The sequence below is a fragment of the Chlamydotis macqueenii genome, chromosome 5, assembly GCF_036417535.1.
Source record: "Chlamydotis macqueenii isolate bChlMac1 chromosome 5, bChlMac1.mat, whole genome shotgun sequence".
NCBI lineage: Eukaryota > Metazoa > Chordata > Aves > Otidiformes > Otididae > Chlamydotis > Chlamydotis macqueenii.
Window position 1 is genome coordinate 70,429,834 of NC_141560.1, and position 18,976 is coordinate 70,448,809.

Below are 18,976 nucleotides of genomic sequence, written 5' to 3' on the forward strand. Positions count from 1 at the left end.
CCACCTTCAAGAAGTATCAGTCCAATGTTTTCTTTAGACCTCCTCTTGCTATTACGATACTTAAAGCCCTTCTCTGACACAACACTGGCCAGTTTCAGTTCTGGTTGAGCTTTGGCCTTTCATATCTTCTCCCTGCATAAACAAGCCACATCTCCGTACTCTTCCTGTGAAGCCCAACCTCGCTTCCAGAGATCGTACAATTTCTTTTTCCTGTTGAACTCCACGAGGGGTTCTCTGTTCAGCCCACCTGGTCTTCTGCCCCGCTTGCTTGACTTTTGGCACAATGGGATTGCCCACTCCTGTGCTTTTAAAAGGTGGTACTTAAAAATTGACCAGCACTCATGGGCTCCCAAGCCCTCAACAGCACAAAAGGGTGCTCTCCTAAATAGCTCCCAGAATAGCTTAAAGTTTGCTCACTTGAATTCCAGGCTGGCAGCTTTTCTAAACTTTTCTCCTTTTTCTCACTGAAAATTTTTAACTCAACCATTTCATGATGAGTGTGGCCAAGACCTCCTACCATCCCATCTCCCACAAGCCCTTTTCTTCACAAATGTCAAGTGAAAGATGTCCGTGTCCATATCAGGGGGGTTGGACTAGATGACCTTTAAGTTCCCTTCCCAGTGAAGAAAATACACCGAGGAGGAGCAGGACAGAGGGACAGAGGAAGAAAGAGTGAAGAAGCAGGATAGTGGGACGCAGAGAGAAAATAACAGTGATGGGCAAGCTCCCTGCTCTCTGGGTCCATCCTGGCTGCCTTAACCCCTGTCCTGCAGTTCTCCGGGGTCTTCAGCTCTGCCCTTTTCACCATCGCTCTCCCAGGCCAGCCACCCATCCCCTGCAGCACTTCTGATGCGCTTGACAACCTCACAATGGCCATGACCTCACTGTCCCCACCCTGTGCCTAGGAGACAGAAGGGTTGCGTGGGGCAGCAAGAGCAGGGCCGCGTGTTCTCCCGTGCTCTTGACCCCAGCCCTACCGTGCTGGACGCCATGGGGCTGATGCAGCACAGCTGGGTCCTCCTGCTCTTGGTCAGCAGCTTCCTCCTGCTCCTGGCAGCCTGGTTCGTCTGCGGCAAACGGCTCAGGCGCAAATCCTCTGCTCAGGACACTGCACTTCCCGGCTGCGTTACAGGCAAGAAGACACGAGCGTCCAGCTGCGAGGCCGAGGTCCTCAATGCCAGGTTCCCGGGCCAGTTCCTGTGCTACGACCTCAGCTGCGCGAAGTGCAGAGATGACGCCCAGGAGAGGTGGCAGCTACACGCGGCACAACAAAGGAATTCGCCGTCTTCGCCCGGCTGCAGGCGCCGGCTGGGGCGCAGCGTGCAGAGGATGCTCCTTCCACAGCTCGGGATGAAGCCTTGCAAGGGGCTAGAGACCCTGGGACTGCTCCATCTGGTCGCAGCCCACCCCAGCCTCCAACTTGGCGAGCTCGCAGGGCCAGCACCCTTGGTGCTGGAGATAGACATCAGCCACCAGTCCGGCTTGCCCACCATGGCTGATGGGGGTGGTGGCCACCCACTCAGTGTTGTGGATCCTCATCCCGTCTCAAGGATGGAGCTGGAAGAGGATTTCAGGAAGAGGCTGCAGGCACACGTGCAGAGGAAGTGCAGGCAGATCCACCTGGGAATGTTCCCTATCCTGGTGCGGTGGTCCTACAGGTCCATGCCCCATATGCTATGCCACTCCAGCTCTGTTCCCATTAACCTGTGGTCTCCCAAGACCTCGTTGCTGCCAGAGGGGACCCAGAAGGCCCTGGAGCCCCACCTTTGGACAAAGAAGCAAAACCATGATGGTGGCTTGCCTGGGAAGTCAACAGGATCACCTCCCAGAGAACACCATACGGAGCTGGATGGCCAACTCCACTCTGCTCCCTGGCCACGCCACAGGGAACCCGAGGTAGAGGAGGACCCCTGCCTCCCATTGCACCAAACTGCCTCTGCCCTTGGCCTCTCCCAGCTCAGTCGCACGAGCTTGCGGGGCAGGACTGGGGACAGGGCTGGCAGAGAGGACACCGGGTGCCAGGGCAACGGCTGGACACAAAGCGGCTTCCAAGAGGAAGGGCCTGGCTCAAGGGGCCTTTGTGAATTTGTTCACAAATAAACAAACCAGAAGATGGCACTGGAGAGAAAACAAGGAAAGATTCAGTACTTCTTGCACCATGCTGGGAGACTTGAGAAATCCAAATTACACTATTTCATGCCACTTGTGACCATTACTTTCTATTGATGAACTTTTTTTTTTTTTTTTAATTCCAGTGGTGAGCTTCAGTAAATTACAGGCTTTTTCTTTGACAGGAAAGCAGGTAGACAATCTCACATCATTAGATTAGAGTATTTGTCAGCTATAAACCAGGATACCTTGACATTTTCAGTGGGATATTCGTGTTTGTATATACGTATACTTCTCCTGCCTTATTCTGTGGGTTTTTTGGTTTGTTGGGGGTTTTTTTGTTTGGTTTTGTTTTGGTTTTTTTTTTGGGGGGGGGGGTAGGGGGGTGGTTTGTTTTTTATTTTTTTTATTTTGTTTGTGCCCTTCCTCACCAATGAGTACTGAAAACCAGTAGCACCGTGGATGTGATTTTGGAAAAACATCCCAAAACAAAACCAAAACATCTTAGTTGAGTACACTTAGGAGGAATACACCCGTTGACTCTAGTAGGAAATCTGGGGATGATTTGGCTCATCCTGATCAACTCTAAGCTCCACACCCCCATTCTGAAGTTCTCCTGCTCTGAGACAGATGTCACTGACCTAGGCTTCCTGGGTTCCTGTGTGCCAGTTGAGCCCAAGTTTTTGCAGGCAGCTCCCCCAGGCTCGTGCGTTAGACACCACACCTTCAAGGAGGATTGCGCACATGATGGCAACACGCTGCCCATTTCTGGATATACGACAGCAACTCCTGTATTTCAGCTAGCCAGGTGCCAGCCCAAATGGTGGTGAGGAGATGGATGAAGTGCAGGAAACAACATCATCTCACCTCAGTTCTGTTTCCATTAGGATTTTATGCAGCAAGCAGCAAAAGTGGGAATTAAGATTGAATTAAGAGCACAGGTCACAGCAGGTCTTTCCTCAAATCCCAAAGGAATAGACACCAGAAGGATGCCCTGACTCCCACATCTGCAGCTATGCTTAGTTCCAGGGTGAGAGAGGGGTCTGACAAAACATCCAAGGCTGGGTTAGAAGGGTAGCGTGGGAAAACGGAGCCTCACATTTCTCCCACTCCATGTAGGCAGGACGCACTGCGTTTAATGGGAACTCTTGTGTGTAGGTGGCAAAGCCGAAACCCTTAGTGCTGGAGCAGAGGGTCATCATCATCTTCTCTTTCCCACATGAATAGTTGGGGATGTCCCTGCTCCTTGCAGGGGGGGTGGACTAGATGACCTTTGAAGGTCCCTTCCAACCCTAACCATTCTATGATTCTAATCCACCTCTCCCCTCCTCGGCTGTTCCCTGCTTCCCCATCATCCCTGCTCTGTCAGCTCTGGACCCTCAGACAGCTCACCCCAACCCGGTGCTGTCAGAGCACCTCAGGTGCATCTATCTGTTCCACCAGCATCCCCTAGGAAATGCCAAGAGCTGTAACTGACCCCAGAAGCAGCATGGAGCTCCAGCCTACACTGAGATTTTTGGGTTTGTTTGTTTTCCCTCTCAAGTGTAGACTGTCACTTTGTCCACATAGATGCAAGTCTTGTGATTTGTCAGGTGGCTTTGGAATAAATGGCTTTAAAAAAAAAAAGATATATATATATATATTTTCCACTATCACAGTTCAAGAATCACAGGAAGCCCTCCACAAGCATCTGCTGCTCAGCTCATAATTGGTCAATAGCCCCTATCTGGTAGTAGAGGACTTCAGATGTTTTCACTCTGTGGAAATCAAACGCGAGCAGGAACCACAGGCTAGGAAAGATACTTTGGGTCACCTTGCATGCTATTAAAATGTGTGTTTAGGAAACTGAATTCCAACCTTACTGTAGGTCAGGATGTTGACCTCTGTGGGAAGCTCTGTAGCATTACAGCTGCGTGGGTGGCCTCACCAACTGCTGATGCTTGACTTTGAGATTTAAGTAGTCTTGGATGGAGTCACATGCATTTTAAGTCGGTGAAGTACACTTTAAAAAAAAATAAAATCTCAGAAAATCCAGAATGTGTTACCCTAGTGGAAAGCTCTTTGGTCATTACAATTGACTTTTGAACCCATTACCAACATGACCAACAGCTGAGAATGGATGAAGCTTAAATTATTTCCACTTGCTTAACATTAAGAATGTACATTTGTTACAACCAAGAGATAGAGCTCCTGCAGGAAAGTCATTAGCTTATCCGTTACACAAGGCGGCAACCACAAAAAAAGGCCACTAAGAAAGACATCCTTGACATTTGGTTTTAGTAAGGAGCAGTGTGCAAACAAAGGCACATCTGTTATTTAACACAGCAGCTGGAACAGCACACAACAGCACTTTAACACAGCCCAAGATCGATCTCAAGCTGTAGGAGTTTATCATTCCATCTAGAGCCTCATAGCCAAGATACACACAGATTTGTAGCCACAAGGCGCAAAGGAGGCCGCACAGCACTCCTCCTCTCTGCACACGCATTTCCACCTGGTTGTCAGCCGCATCTTCACTTTCTTGCCTCAAATGAAGCACTGTTCCTAGCTATGGACTCACACAGACCTAAAGCACACGCTGTAAACCTTCCTTGGGCTGGCCAACACTGAGAAAAGCCAGTCTTAGAAAGCTATCTGATGTGTAGACACCAGCACCGTTGGCATCTCTAGTCCATGGGAGTTCATTCACACTCTGGCAAACAGATTTGGATATACACGGTGTGAACTACAGGCAGATTGTTCTTGGTGGCACCACAAGTGTCGTGGCTGGATTCTTGATATGCTGGTTGAAAACACACCCAGAGTGATGTCCTTAAGTGATTGCCTGGAAGGAAGGCTCCTTGGCCATCTCCCACAAAGGTTGTGCTTACATTTTCTGTAGACACAACATGGTCAATAAGAGGCGCCAGTCCTAGAAGCTGCTTTAGTATAGAAGGTGTATCTAAGTGTGCCTACAGTCCCCATTCCCAGCATTCTCACTCTAAGATACACATCCAACACCTGTGTCTAAGGCTGGAGAAGAACATTACCAGCTGAAGTCACCTTCTCCTGTGATAATGACCTAAAGCTGTGCCATCCATTTGGCCTTCTGACACCACACACCTCTCCCTTTTAACAGAGAAGGGAGCCCAGAGAAGGAGTTTTGATTCCATCATCTAATTTTTAGATGGCTAAAGTTAGAGAAGGATCAGAGGATCAGTCAAACCGCAGTGTCTATCCAACTGCTAGGGCTCCAGAGGATGCCAGAGACTGAGAGTGATGTTCTTGTCTTGTTAAAGCAGTTCTTGCCTGGCTGATCACTCTTCTGAGGGCGCATTTAACTTCTTTGTTCCTCAGAGTGTAGATTATGGGGTTTAGCAGGGGAGTGAAGGTTCCATAGAGCATGGAAACTATCCTATCCTGATTAGGCGAGTAGGTGGAGGAAGGCCGTACGTACGTGCAAATTGTGGTCCCGTAAAAGAGGCATACCACCATCAAGTGAGAACCACAAGTGGAGAAGGCTTTGTGCCGGCTCTCCGAAGACTTCATGCACAGGATAGCGAAGAGGATGTAGATATATGAGATCAGAGTGACCACAAAGGCACTGCTTCCAAGGACACCAGCAACTGTGAGAATTACCAGTTCCCTACTGTAAGTAGGCAAGCAGGAGAGGGCCAGCATGGGGGGAATATCACAGTAATATTGGTCAACCTCGTTAGAGTCACAAAAAAAGAGTGTGAAAATCAAAGAAGTGTGCAACAGAGAATTAAAAAATCCCGTTACCCAGGTGCCAATGGCTAGGTGAGAACACACTTTCATACTTACGATCTTCATGTACTGCAGCGGATGGCATATTGCAACATAACGGTCATACGCCATCACAGCTAAGAGAAAAATCTCAGTGCCTACAACATCAATGAGGAAGAACAACTGGAGCATGCAGCCAGTGAATGAAATCACCTTCTTCTCAAGCAACAAGGCCACCAGCATCTTTGGGACAGTGGTAGTGGGACACAAGATATCCAATAAGGACAAGTTGCCAAGGAAGAAGTACATGGGGTTGTGCAGATGAGTGTCTGTGGTAATGGCAACAAGGATGGTGATGTTGCCTGCCATGGTGGCCAAATAAATGATCAAGAACAGCACAAAGAGAAGAAAACGCACTTCCGGAGCATCAGAAAGGCCTACAAGAACAAATTCAGATACTGTTGACAGGTTGGCCCTCTGCATCTTGTCTTTTGTTGGAGAAACGATTGCAGAGGTGCGCCTGGAAGAAAGAAAAATTTGTAACTTAGACAAAATTGGACCTCCCTTCTAAAGAGTGTGATTTTTTTCATTGTCTGTTTTGCAGTTCAAAAACATTTGCAAGTTTGCATTGCTGCACTCAAAAATCTAAATTTTAGTCATATATACCTGATGTAAAAGGGAAAATATAGGTATTGAGCTGAGCAGTGGTTACTCAAAAGAGTTTGATTCTGGCGAGGTCTCTTCTCAGACTGAAGAGCTGAAAGTTGAAGGCAAAGATCGCCTCTGTGGTGGCTGGCTTGGCTGGACACAGCCCCAAGCGACCCGACTGGGCTGTGAAGGTAGCTGTACTCTGAGCAAGGGGAGTGAAGTGCAGACTTCTACAAATCCTTTCAGCATAAATTATTTAGTGATGATAATATCAAACGGGTCTTGATTACTACCTGAAGCTAAAGACCTTTTTAAGCAAGTAGTGCTGTCACAGAATTAAATCCCTGGTAATCAGACAGGTAGCATACCCCAGATGCATTTTGATTTTTCAGCTTTATCCAGTGGGATATAAAGAAATACAATATCGTATCCAATTAAGGACCTCCATCCTTTCTATAAGTTTTACCCTGTAGACTTCTACAGCAGCATTAGGACTTTTAGGTTCTAGCTGGACTCTCCCCACCACCCTTTTCCCCAATTCAAAGAAGTCCAAGAAGACTTGGCATTGAAGGATCTTTCTATCGACCCTGCTACTACGTCAATTTACGTAGTAGCCCTATAGAGAGACAAAGCAAAGTTTGGCACAAGCGCCTCCCTGTTTGCAGATTAGAGCATGACTATGAAACTGTAAATATTTTAATATTCTCCTTTGTAAGAGATACAGAAAACAAATTAAATCAGTGACTATGACATCCCATCTGAGACAGGCTCATCTTGTCTCATGTTCTCACAGAAGCTTGCTTCCAGCTTGAAAGGGAGCAAAGTCAGAGCTTAAACTGCCGTAAGAAATATTTCAGTCAGCAGAAATAAGACACGCGGTGCTTTGAATCACAGCATCCCTGTTCTGAAAGTGAGGAGCTTATTCAGGGGAAATCCAGCAGAAAGTTAACACAGAAATACTCACTGCTACAAAGGCATAATTACTGATAATATATAATTATCAGTCTCCAGGAAACGTGGCTGTCCTTTTTCTTCTTTCTACATCCAATTAGAATATCTACATGTGACAGAAGAATGATTTCGCTGTAGACTCAGGAACATCAATCTATTCAGGCAGTGATGGGTCCAGATTCAGCAGCATGGGAATATTCACGCAGACATCTGCGAGCACTGGCAAAATGCTAGCTGACTGCAAGGGTAGGTGCTTCCTTTAACGAGGTTTTATAAAGATGTGAGGTACCACCTGGGGAGGAGTGTCTCTGAAGCTTCTTTGGATGCCACCTTTGTTGCATACCTGAGGCTCTCTCAGACTGTTGTCAAAGGGAGCTAGAAATGCAGTAAGCTATTTCTTCACCCTGAGTCCTTTGATTCCTGTGACTTTCCTGTTGCAGGACCTTTTTAAAGGGCTGTGCTTTGACACTTGAGTCTACTCCCAGGATAAATAAATAGATGGTATCTTTCTCCCTAGGTCCTGCCAGCCACCTCAGGTACCATTCCAGGTCACTGAAGTTTCGTGTCTCATGACAGCATTCTGATTTTTTAAAATTAAAATAAAGCCTTAATTAGTTGATCACAATTTTTTTTTTTTTCCAAATCAAGTTGTTTTGCTCTGGAGCCTGAAGTCTATTGCTTACACACTGGGTCAGAATAAATTTGGCAATAGATTTGGCTGCTCCATTTAAGATCATACCTTCGAGGAGGGCAGCGGTAGCGGTGTCTTCACAGGGCAAAGAGCAGAACCTGGGTGACTGCTGTGGAACAGCTGTACTGGTGTTACAAGGGCAGCTAACAGAGCTTCATGGACCTTTCCTGTTGATTTTAAGGGCAATCTCTAATTCTTGTGCAGGAGCAGCCTTGTAGTTTTGTATAGCCTCTACAGAAAAGATAAAAGATAAACCACTTGTGAAATCTGTGCGCTACTTGAAGCAGACGTGTACACTGGCGTAAGGAGGAACATAAATTACCAGCACAGCTTTGAAGAGCTAACGAAAATTCCCCTCTAGTTCCAGAAAGCATCCATGCATTATGGGTTCATTTATGGGAGCACCACTTTCCATCGGATGTACAGGAATAGCAGCAGAGCTGTTTCTGTTCCAGTATCACCTGCCCGTAGCTCCCATGCTGTTAACGTAAATCGGAGTTCTGCAAGGGTTACAGCACAAGGCTATCCTGCCATGGTTTGGTAGACCTGTGGCTGGAGTAAATCCATGTGGTCCAGATCTTTCTGTGCTGCAGTTAGCCCTAAGTCCATCGGCCATAATACTTTCTGTGGAGTTTTGCAAGAAAGAATGGAGCCGATAATTTTGTAATAAGCTCAGATGCCAGAAAGAGATACAATAAAGAGATCAATCTCATCCATAGCTGTGAGACAAGGTAGGACTGTACTCTTCCATCTTTCTAAATTGGTCTTATGCCACTTCTGCTGACATTCTCCCCACAGGAGAGCAATACCTCATGCAAAAATCTGTGTGGTACAGCAATACCTCATGCAACGTATCTGTGTGGTACAAGGCTTCAAGGCTGTACCAGTAGTCAAGAGATGATGTGCTAATACTGGCCATGAAAAGAGGCCTCCTCCTATTTGCTTTCGGTATTTTTAATCCAAGACTTTACATCTCAAGCCTAGTGCTGATAATCCAGCCTTAGTACAACACAACACCCAACATTCTGCTAAAAGCCGCCAGCATGATGTACGCGTGGTAGCTAGCGATCTCACCAAAACGCAAACTGCTAAGTAGCGGTGTGGCAACGTGTGCAAGTATAAACACCTTCAAAGTGAGGTGCATGTCAAATCTTAAACACATCTTTTGGGGTGGGATGCGTTGGCCCCACCAAGGCGGCAGTCACCCAGGACTATGGGTAGAGCTTTGGGCTTCTGGCTCCTAACTCAACAGTCTAATGTCTCATGAAAGTCATCAACAGTTACCCAAAGCATAGCCTTACTGACCTCTGCATACACTGGATACCGAAATATTCGGTCCACATGCAGTAATCGCAGCAGCTCTGAAATATTCCTCAGGAAAAAAATTACACCTTAAGCCCAGGTGTCTGCAGATGTGACATAGTGCTTGTAGAAAGTGTATTCTGCCTCAAGGTAAAAAAAAAAAATATATATATAAATTTTCCCAGGTAGTATTCCTCATCTTGTAATACCTCAAAGCAGTCCAGCGATACTTGGACAGTGCAAATCCCCAGGTGTTGCTATCCCATACCCCATAGCTGCTGGTCTACGTAGTGCATTGGAAATAAATGATGTATTTTATTCACCCAGATAACTCAATTTGCTTATTTTGCTTTGGCCTCCACAAGAAGTCCCCAGCTGAGGATGCACACTTTGAAGTTACAGCTCTTACATTATACTTTATACTAAACCGGTCATTTTCTCACAAAGAAAACCTCAACAAAACCCAAAACAAATCCAAACCAACAAAAAAAATCCTCGCAATCTGTTGGCAGAATACAGATGTGCACCAGCTGATGAGATGCTGGATTAGAGCCATCCCAGCCCTGCCAGGCTGCTCAAAATGCTCCTTTTTCTCCAATGTCTTTGTGTTTCAGACCTGAGGATAAGCTCATTTCAGGTAATTCTGCTCTCTTCGTGCTTAACAAGGGAATAATCCCACACCGCAAGGCACACTGCAGGTGGACTCTGTACTCACTGTCGCATTTCCTGACAGCGTCATCTCTTCTAAAATTAAATTTGGGATTTTATTCAAAACTCCTTGCCAGAACCTGGCAAAAGGAGGACAAAGGAGGAGCAGGCAGCAGAGGTCTGCAGAGCAGGAGCCCTGGGGCAGCTCTGGATTGGCCTTATCTTTGCCAAGAACCTTTTCTGAGTTTAGTTTTCGCTGTCAAGAGCGGATTCACCAGTTGGCAGCATATCACCCCACAAAAGAGATTTGAAACCAGCCCAATCCAAGCCATTTTAAAGTTGTGCCCCCAGTGCAATGCAGATAGCTCTGCTTGACCTATAGCCTTTAAATAAAATTTATTAGGCCAGCATCTCTTCAGTTTTCTTGGAATTTAACAAAAGCGAGATTCTACCAAATTTCAAAGGACCTTTTTTTCCCCTTTGAGGCAGTCTTTCACTGTCCCCAGATCAGGGCAATAATCAGACCTGAGCTACTAATTTCCAGGTGAGAAAGAACTCCAGATTTTAATGATGCACAGTGAGGCCAATTTGCGCGCACGTACAAACTCACTTGCCAAGTTGCACCATTGCAATTTGCCAGGCACCAACTTTTTAACAGCATCTGCTGGGGCCTTGTTAAAACCACCCCAAGCTGTTTCCTGGAGAGACAAATCAATTCTATTAAATTGCTTGCCTTGAGACACGGGCTCACAAGAGCCATATGGAATTTGTGTTTGGCTTCCTTGTCAAAAATCAGAGCAATTATTCCAAATCAATACATGCAGTGACCTGCACAGGGTTTCCTCATGGAAAAACAAAGGAAACAGCACGCACTTCCCCTAGAGGAAGTGTGGGACTTAAAAAAAGTAGGGAATTAGAGTTTTGCAATTACAGATAGAACAAAATGAAATAACTGCGATTCAATACTGGTTCTGATGGAGACTGTCATCTGACAAAGGTTGTTAGTGATCTACTACCAGCTATCAGCCTGGCATGCCCGTTTTGCCTAATCTTTCCCTCCTGCCTCCCCAGCACCAACATTTCTTCTTCATGAGACATCCCGTGATGCTGAGAGGAAAGAAAAAAGGCAATTGAGAAATCCCACGTTGAACAAAAATGCCCATGGCCAACACAAGCTATGAAGCAGACTGCTTCCTATGAAGGAAGTTTTCACAGTAAAATCACAGAATCATAGAATGGTTTGGGTTGGAAGGGACCTTCGAAGCCCACCCAGTCCAGGCCCCCTGCAAGGAGCAGGGACATCTCCAACCACATCAGGTTGCTCAGAGCCCCATCCAACCTGGCCTGGAATGTTTCCAGGGATGGGGCATCCACCACGTCTCCAGGCAACCTGTGCCAGCATTCCACCACCCTCAGTGTAAAAAATTTTTTCCTAATATCTGATCTGAATGTACCTCCCTCTGTTTTGAAATCATTACCCCTCGTCCCATCACAACAGGCCCTGCTGAAGAATCTCTCCCCATCTTTCCTGTAGCCCCCCTTTAGGGACTAGCAGGCCGCTCTAAGGTCTCCCCGGAGCCTCCTCTTCTCCAGGCTGAACAGCCCCAACTCTCTCAGCCTGTGCTCACAGGAGAGGTGCTCCAGCCCTCTGATCATCTTTGTGGCCTCCACTGGACCCTCTCCAACTGGTCCATGTCCATGACAGCTGAACCTGGATTTGTGAACGGGTTCACGAATAACAGTAAGTAACAGAAACAGTGGAGATGACTGGTTACATCCCTTCTGCCTCTCCAACCAGAAGGATTCTGTCTCCCATCCCAGTTTCTTCCAATCCTGCCACCCAATCTCTCAGCTTCCTTACATCCACCTAGAAAAACACACAGAGCCATTCAGCCCAATTCAAAATCTGCTGATCCTGAAGCAACCATTTTCACACAACCTGATAAAAACCACAGGCTCCTTGAGAGACTGAATGATGATAGGAGTGATCTGGGTTTTCATCTTACATAGACTCATCACCAACAGGAAACCAGGTCCCTCAGCTGACCAAAGAGCCACTGCAGGTTTGCACTAGCTGTACGCAACCAGCATTCCTGGGGTACAGAGATCCCCACACACAAGTTTTGGGACCCTTGGCCAAAGGTCACCACTCTGACATCACTCACTTACACTCTGTGATCCTCTGCCAACAGGAGCTCCAACCTTTCTCCAGAGACAACTCATGGTGACCTCAAACATGAACTTACTCCAGCAGCCCTGACCTGTTGATGCCCTTGATTTATACCTGCTGAGCAAACAAAGCAAAGCCAATTAACCACAGGCTCTGATTAGACCTGCATTGACTTACAACAGCTGAAGACTTTTCCACCTGTGCTTACACTGATTTGAGGACTTGGTTTATGGCCTTCAGTGGTGCAAAAGTTATGTTTACCACAAATGTTTTACCCAGTGTCTTCAGGGGAGGTTTTAATACTCTATGAAACAAGTTCTGGAAAACTTTCTGCCTAGCTAGTCAGCTGGCATAGTTTGACTTGGATTCATGACGACATTTTAGTTCAAGAAGTTTCAAAATGCCAGTTAAGTTTGCGGAGCTGGTGTCTTGTAACATTGAAGAGTTTGCCTCGTTAAGATAAAACACGGTTCCTGCCTATTTTCCTGTCTACACAGAATCACAGAATCACAGAAGGGTTTGGGTTGGAAGGGGCCTTTCCAGGCCATCCAGTCCAACCCCTCTGCAAGGAGCAGTGACATCTCCAACCGAGATGTCTAGTTTTATCCAACTTATTAATTATTATATAATTGTGTACGATTTCTATAATATACATTCTGACATGTCTAATAAGATTTATCTTTATTGAAATGATTCAAAACCACCAAAATCATACATTTTTATTTTTCTCAATTGAAATTTACCCTAATTGACCCCGAGGATATTTTAATATTTCAACACTTCTCTCTAATACAAAGGAAGATGACAAAAGTAGGAATTCACCATTAAAAACTAACACCATTTGCACAAAGACGGGAGATATTTGGAAATCTATCCTGACCAGGAGGATCAATGACTCATCAATGCTCTTGATCTTCCTCCTCTTTCTACTGGTGTGGGAGTGAGGGCTAATTTAAGACAGTGCTCTACCAGAGGAGAAAATGGAAAACCTCCCACTTCCTTTGCTCAGAAAACGAGGTTGGGATCAAGGCAGGAGTTTATTCCCAGTCTGGTCTCCCCCACGTATCTGTCCTGGGAACGTAACAAATGGATCGGTATCTGCCTACTCCTGAGCGGCAAGGCTGAAAGGCTGGATAATCTGCGAAGGAAAACTGTTATTGTCTTCTGTGTTGTCATTGTTGGTGTGTTAAACCAAAATTAGATGCTGCAGTGACAGCTACAAAGGACAAACAGGTAGCTGGTGCCGTGGCTACTCAGCTCTTTCCGTAGAGCTGTACTTGGGATGCACCCCTTGTCCATTAACGGACATGAACAAGGCACGTTTGAAATGGCAAATACATCACAAAAATGCCTGCCCTGGAAATCCACTTGCCTTCTCTCCAAGCCCACAGTTCTGTACGGTGCCAGAACGCCATTTTCCACAACGCACCGATGTATGAGCTGAGTCTCCGTGATAAACCGTTTCAGATACTTGTACATGTCAAATACTTGGGGAAAACATACAGGAAGATCTCCTGACCCGTTTAACCAGGCTTCCTCAGAGACAAAAAGACTAGCATTTTCAAAGAGTGAGCCTTCTGAGGATGGGATCAGCCATTTCCAGGACCTGCCTCTCTCCACTGGGTACGGAGAGAGCTGGGATGACTAGATCAGGCTCAAACAATGCTTGTACATGCTTACTGGCGTATGGCACCAACTTTTTCACACTCAACCCTCTCTGTTTTTTTCCCTTTAAAGACATCTTTTTCTCTGTTGAGAGACCTTGAGCCACCTAGGCTTCAGGATGAGATGCTGCAGTGGAATGCCATAGGTGGGATGAATCCGATCCTAAGTCATTCCAGCACAAAGAAACTGTTCTCTTGGCAGACACCGGACTTCTGATGGATTTGGTGATATAATTGTTGCCCTCATAAAGGATAAAGTTTGCTGAAGGAGTGCAGGAACTTAATTACTGCCAGGTGGAAATTTCAGTTATTAAAAATACCTCACAGAGCAAAATTCCGTTGCCTTTTATTTGGTCTTCTTCCCCAGACACTGCTGCTATCTCCCCAGATATAACGCTGGATCCTGTCACTTCTTCCTCTATACATTGTTCCTTGTGTAATTTTAATAATTCACTTGTGTGAGAGAATGATGATCATGTGCTGAAAGGTTAAAAAAATTCACATCCTTATGTATATGAAGACAATCCCACGAACAAAATCTCTGCCGTCTTTAATTTACCTGCAAACCGCGGTACCGGTATCTGCATTTAGATACACAGCATGTGGGCCTCTGCCATCTGGTGTCAAAGCCCAGTAATAGCACGGCAGAGACAGAAAAATTTTGTACTGGGTTGAGTTCTTTGAAAATTAGGAACCCACACAGGTGAAACTGTTTAGAAAGTTTCCGTTTTTCAACATTAATTTTTAATATTATCAGTTATATATATCTCCGTAATTCGAAGAGCTTCTATTTTGTAGATACTTGGCTTTGTGATATTTGTTGTTTACTGCTGGTAGTTGTTGGTAATGTATTATCTTGTGTCATATTGTATTGAACGCCGTACCATCGTGTTATGTATTCCTGTGGTGACAGCAAGATGGAAGACCCACTCTGTTCAAATAGGCTGAGCGTGATTCTAGCTCCAAGCTTCAGCAACAGGCTGTCCCAAGTTATTCCAAATATGGATAGGCACATTGATTTATCTCACCAAATTTGCCCTAAAAATGAGTCCATCTGACCTCATCAATCTAAGCTTCCTTCATGGTCAAGAAAAAAAAAAAAGCATTTCTCAGGCACTGCTCGTCTTCTCTTAGAATAGATGTGTTCATGCCCTAGGATCCACAGATCTGTGTTGTTGACTAAAAAGAAGATCTGACAAGAAACACAAGGGAAGCTGGTTACTTCTGAGACCACATACTTTCTGTCACAGACAGCTAAAGTGTAGAAAGCAAAAACTCACACCTTGTCCTTCAAACTGGGGGATCTGAGTGACTGAATGTGAACACAACCCCGCTGCTCTCTCACGTACCCTGAAATATTGTGTCCGGCAATGCCATGCTGCCCTGTTGGGCTAAGGTAAGAAAGGTCTTGGACACATAATATACACTGAGGTAAATAAAAAGAAAAACACTAATTCTTGCTTCTTGTGGGAGGGAATTCAGCCGTTACGCTGGTTAGCATGAAACTTGTGTTCTTCAGGTCTTAGAAATCAGTGGTGAAAGACCTGTTTCCCATTTCCGGCTTCTCCTTTATGACAGAAGACCAACCATTCTGTCCTAGCTAGTGTCTGATTCTGCCAGAACAGGGGATTTCAACACAGGCTGAGTTGCCGGCTTTCCGAGTGGGGAAATAACCTCGGTGTGCGTTTCAGCGGTTCTGGTACAACCCAAGCAGAAGATGCTGCGTAACTGCTTGTACGTCTCCCTGGTAAGATCTCCCTATAGACCTTTGGTCTCCTGATCTCTAGACATACACACAAAAGTTCCACTGTTAACGTGATGCAAGCCTTTCTGGAGCTGCTTTTGATTTTTACGGAGTTCCCCAAACTAGAATAAGACTATTCTGGGATTCCTAGACTGTAATATTCTAGTTCCACATTGTCCTGAAATGATGCCTTGCTACGTGTAAGCCCAGTTTTAGATATAAACTGACTTTGTCTCTGTTATTTCAGATAATTCAGAAAATGCCTATAAGAAGCAGTCCAAAAACTAAGAGCCCTGAAACAAGTCACTGTGGACAGCACAGTCTTTTTTTTTTCCACACACCTAATAGTTTGGAGCTTCAGTTGGAGCTGAAGTAGAGGAAATTATTTTCTTTCCCAAACAATGTGAAAAGAAGAGGCACTCAGGCTCCAGAACTCCTTCCTAACCAGATTTTTGTGGTAACAGTAGGTAATATCTTAAAAAGGGATCTGAAATGTTTTTAAGCAGGTTTTAATCACTTGCCATGGCAGAGAAATGGCTGTGGGGATGGGAAGGGTCCATCCATTTTTACGAGAAACAGAGGAACATCATGGAAACAAACACAGAAAAACAAAGACAAGACAACAGGGGGGGTGAAGAGACACTGGCAAAGACCACAGTTGTTCAGATCGTTCTGATTTGTACTTCAGGGAAAAGGATTGTCCATGCCTTAAAAATTTGCCCGTGTTTCTTAATAAACAGTAACAATGTGAGTTCAAGTTCTGTTGTGCAATGGTGGTTTACCCTTTCCAAGCAATGTTCAGAGGCTGCTCAACGTTTCCCACTCGTGCAGATCCAAATGGTTGTTGTTTAGACTCTGCTACATTCCACAGCACAGTTCCTTTTCCCTTTGAATTTCATCCCAAATATCTGAGATCTGGCCAAGCAAAACTTCCGATTCATTTGCTGCTAAACATCCTTTGGATTTCTGATATTGCCCTTAGTCTTGGATTCCAACCCTGCTCCCGTGCCCCAATCTGCCCTCACTGTGTAGGACAGCAGCTCCATGTTTGCTGCACACCCAGCTTATCTCAGAAGACTCTGCAGCGCTTCCACAATTTCCACATGGACGCCTTCACCTCATTATTCCTCAGGGTATAGATGAGGGGGTTCATCACCGGAGAGAAGACAGTGTAGATCATGCAGATGTGCTTGTTGGAGGGGAAGGTAGAAAAGGGTTGGAGGTAGATGAACATGCAGGGCACAAAGAAGAGGGTGACGACCGTCACATGTGAACCACAGGTGGAGAGCGCCTTCCAGTGCCCCTCTGTGAAGCGGACCCTGATTGTGACCAGGATGAACGTGTAAGATATGACCAGCACCAGGAAGCAAGCCAGGGATATTAAGCCGCTGTTGGATGCCATGAGCCACTCGGTGACGTAGATGTCTGTGCAGGCAAGCCGAATGACAGAAGGCACGTCACAGAAGTAGTTGTCGATTGTGTTAGGGCCACAGAAGGGGAGCTGGATTGTGAGCAGTGTCTGGACGATGGAGTGGACAAAGCCCCCTGCCCAACAAGCAGACACCAGGACCCAGCACACCTGCCGGCTCATGATGGCTCTGTAGCGCAGGGGCTTGCAGATGGCAGTGTAGCGGTCATATGCCATGACGGTGAGGAGGAACATCTCCGATGCCCCAGCAAAGTGCAGAAAAAAACAGCTGGGCTATGCAGTCTTCAAAGGCAATGGCCTTTCTCTGGAGGAGCAGGTCCACCAGCATCCTGGGAGAGGTGACGGAGGTGTAGCAGACATCTATGAAGGACAAATTGCAGAGGAGAAAGTACATGGGTGAGGACAGCTTGGACTCAGTCCTGACTGTCACAATGATTAGAAGGTTCCCCAGCAGAACCATGACATAGGCCAGGAGGAAGAAGGTGAATAAGAGGACTTGCAGGTCCCTTGTATCGGAAAGACCCAGGAGGATGAATTCAGTCACCTGGGAGAAGTTTCCCAGTGCCATCGCTTCAGCTCAGGCTCCCGTAGCACAGGTGTGGGGGTGAAGTCATGGGCTGGCCAGGACGAGGAGGGGATGTGCTACAGCTCCAAGGTTCATGGATATTGAGAGCAGGATATTCTGCTGTTCTGCCTGCTACAGAAAGCACAGTGTCACATCACAACTTATGGTGAGCAGTGTTTGCAGAGAGCACTGTCTGCCTCACTTCTCCTGCCTTCCCACTCCCTTTTCAGGTTCCTGGTCCCTCCACGTTGACCTTCATCCCTGAACTCACTCCCAACACCGGTTTTCTGCATTGTCGTTGGTGTAGCAAAGTGTTTCCACTCATTCTGTCAGGTAGGAATCACATCCTAGTCTGACAGGACAAGAGCCACAAATGCCGGAAGAATGCCACACTGTCCTTTTACCTACTGGGAGTTTCAAGGGCCATGATGGAAAGCGAACGCTTGCCACGCTCCAGCATCATGTCTAAGATACACGGCTCAGCCATGAGCTGTTCCATGTTCTATGCCTAATTGCATTCCTCAAAATTGATGAAAAGGCTCTCCGGATAGTTTGTCCACTCTGAAAATAGAAATACAAGCACAGAAACCAATCTGAGAGGTTCTTCACCGGTATTCCTCTCCATTGAGCTAGCAGCTGGTTTTAGTAGCTTGAGTGCTCTCTTAGGCCTGCTGCTAACAGAACACGCGCTCCTGAAGAAATTGTGTTTTCTAACACAGCAGAAGCTGCAAAACTCTGCACAGTTTCTCTACCTCTTTGTCGCTCAGAGTAATTTTTAAAGTCCTTCAGTAGACAAATATACTCCCTGTCTTGTGGAGGCTAAAAAGTGACCAGCAGAGAAACGTTCATTTTCATTTAGTTACACCAGGAAACTCTTCAGCTGCTCGTTTCTGCCTAAGAGTCAGCAAGCAGGAGATTCCTACTAAGAAAGCAGTGTCTGTTTTTCAAATATGCCTCCGTTGCCTTTTGCTAACACCTGAGCACTTTCCTCAGGTCCTGGACGTTGTACGAGACAGAGACCTGCAGAAGAGGCACCACAGTCTGAGCGTGATGGCTCTGGCTCCCTGCATGGTCACTGAAAAGGAATAAACACCTAAAAGCCACCTTGAACGATCCAAATTATCAAAATGTTACAGTAGGATTTAAAATTTTTTGTATGTTTTTCAACAGATTACCAAGCATTTCTCTCTGCCCTTCACATAAACAAACACAACCACGCACATGCCTGATACGAAGAGCGTAAGCAAAGGAGAGGAAAAAATGGTTCCTACTGTACCCCGTTACTAAGTGTTGACACAACATGAACTTTCAAGTCTGAACTCCACAGCA

At 46.0% G+C, this 18,976-nt stretch overlaps 3 protein-coding genes across 3 annotated transcripts; 1 reads left to right on the forward strand and 2 right to left on the reverse strand.

Annotated features, from left to right (window-relative positions):
- Window positions 1-990: 990 nt before the first annotated feature.
- LOC147600630 (uncharacterized) lies at window positions 991-2,100 on the forward strand. The gene has a single exon (XM_086749635.1). It carries the CDS (start codon window positions 991-993, stop codon window positions 2,098-2,100), a length of 1,110 nt encoding a protein of 369 aa, XP_086605761.1.
- A 3,222-nt stretch (window positions 2,101-5,322) lies between these two features.
- On the reverse strand, window positions 5,323-6,321 carry LOC104486368 (olfactory receptor 5V1). Its single transcript, XM_010129039.2, has one exon. The coding sequence runs from the start codon at window positions 6,316-6,318 to the stop codon at window positions 5,323-5,325; it is 996 nt and encodes a 331-aa protein (XP_010127341.2). The 5' UTR covers window positions 6,319-6,321.
- A 10,401-nt stretch (window positions 6,322-16,722) lies between these two features.
- Window positions 16,723-17,650, reverse strand: LOC104486369 (olfactory receptor 4Q3). The gene is given in 2 exon segments (XM_010129040.2): window positions 16,723-17,346; window positions 17,348-17,650. Coding segments are annotated over 2 exon segments (927 nt in total).
- Window positions 17,651-18,976: the final 1,326 nt, after the last annotated feature.

Bases quoted from the DNA above. Each gene is read 5' to 3' on its own strand.
- LOC104486368 (XM_010129039.2), bottom strand. From the start codon at position 6,318: ATGCAGAGGGCCAACCTGTCAACAGTATCTGAATTTGTTCTTGTAGGC.
- LOC147600630 (XM_086749635.1), top strand. From the start codon at position 991: ATGGGGCTGATGCAGCACAGCTGGGTCCTCCTGCTCTTGGTCAGCAGC.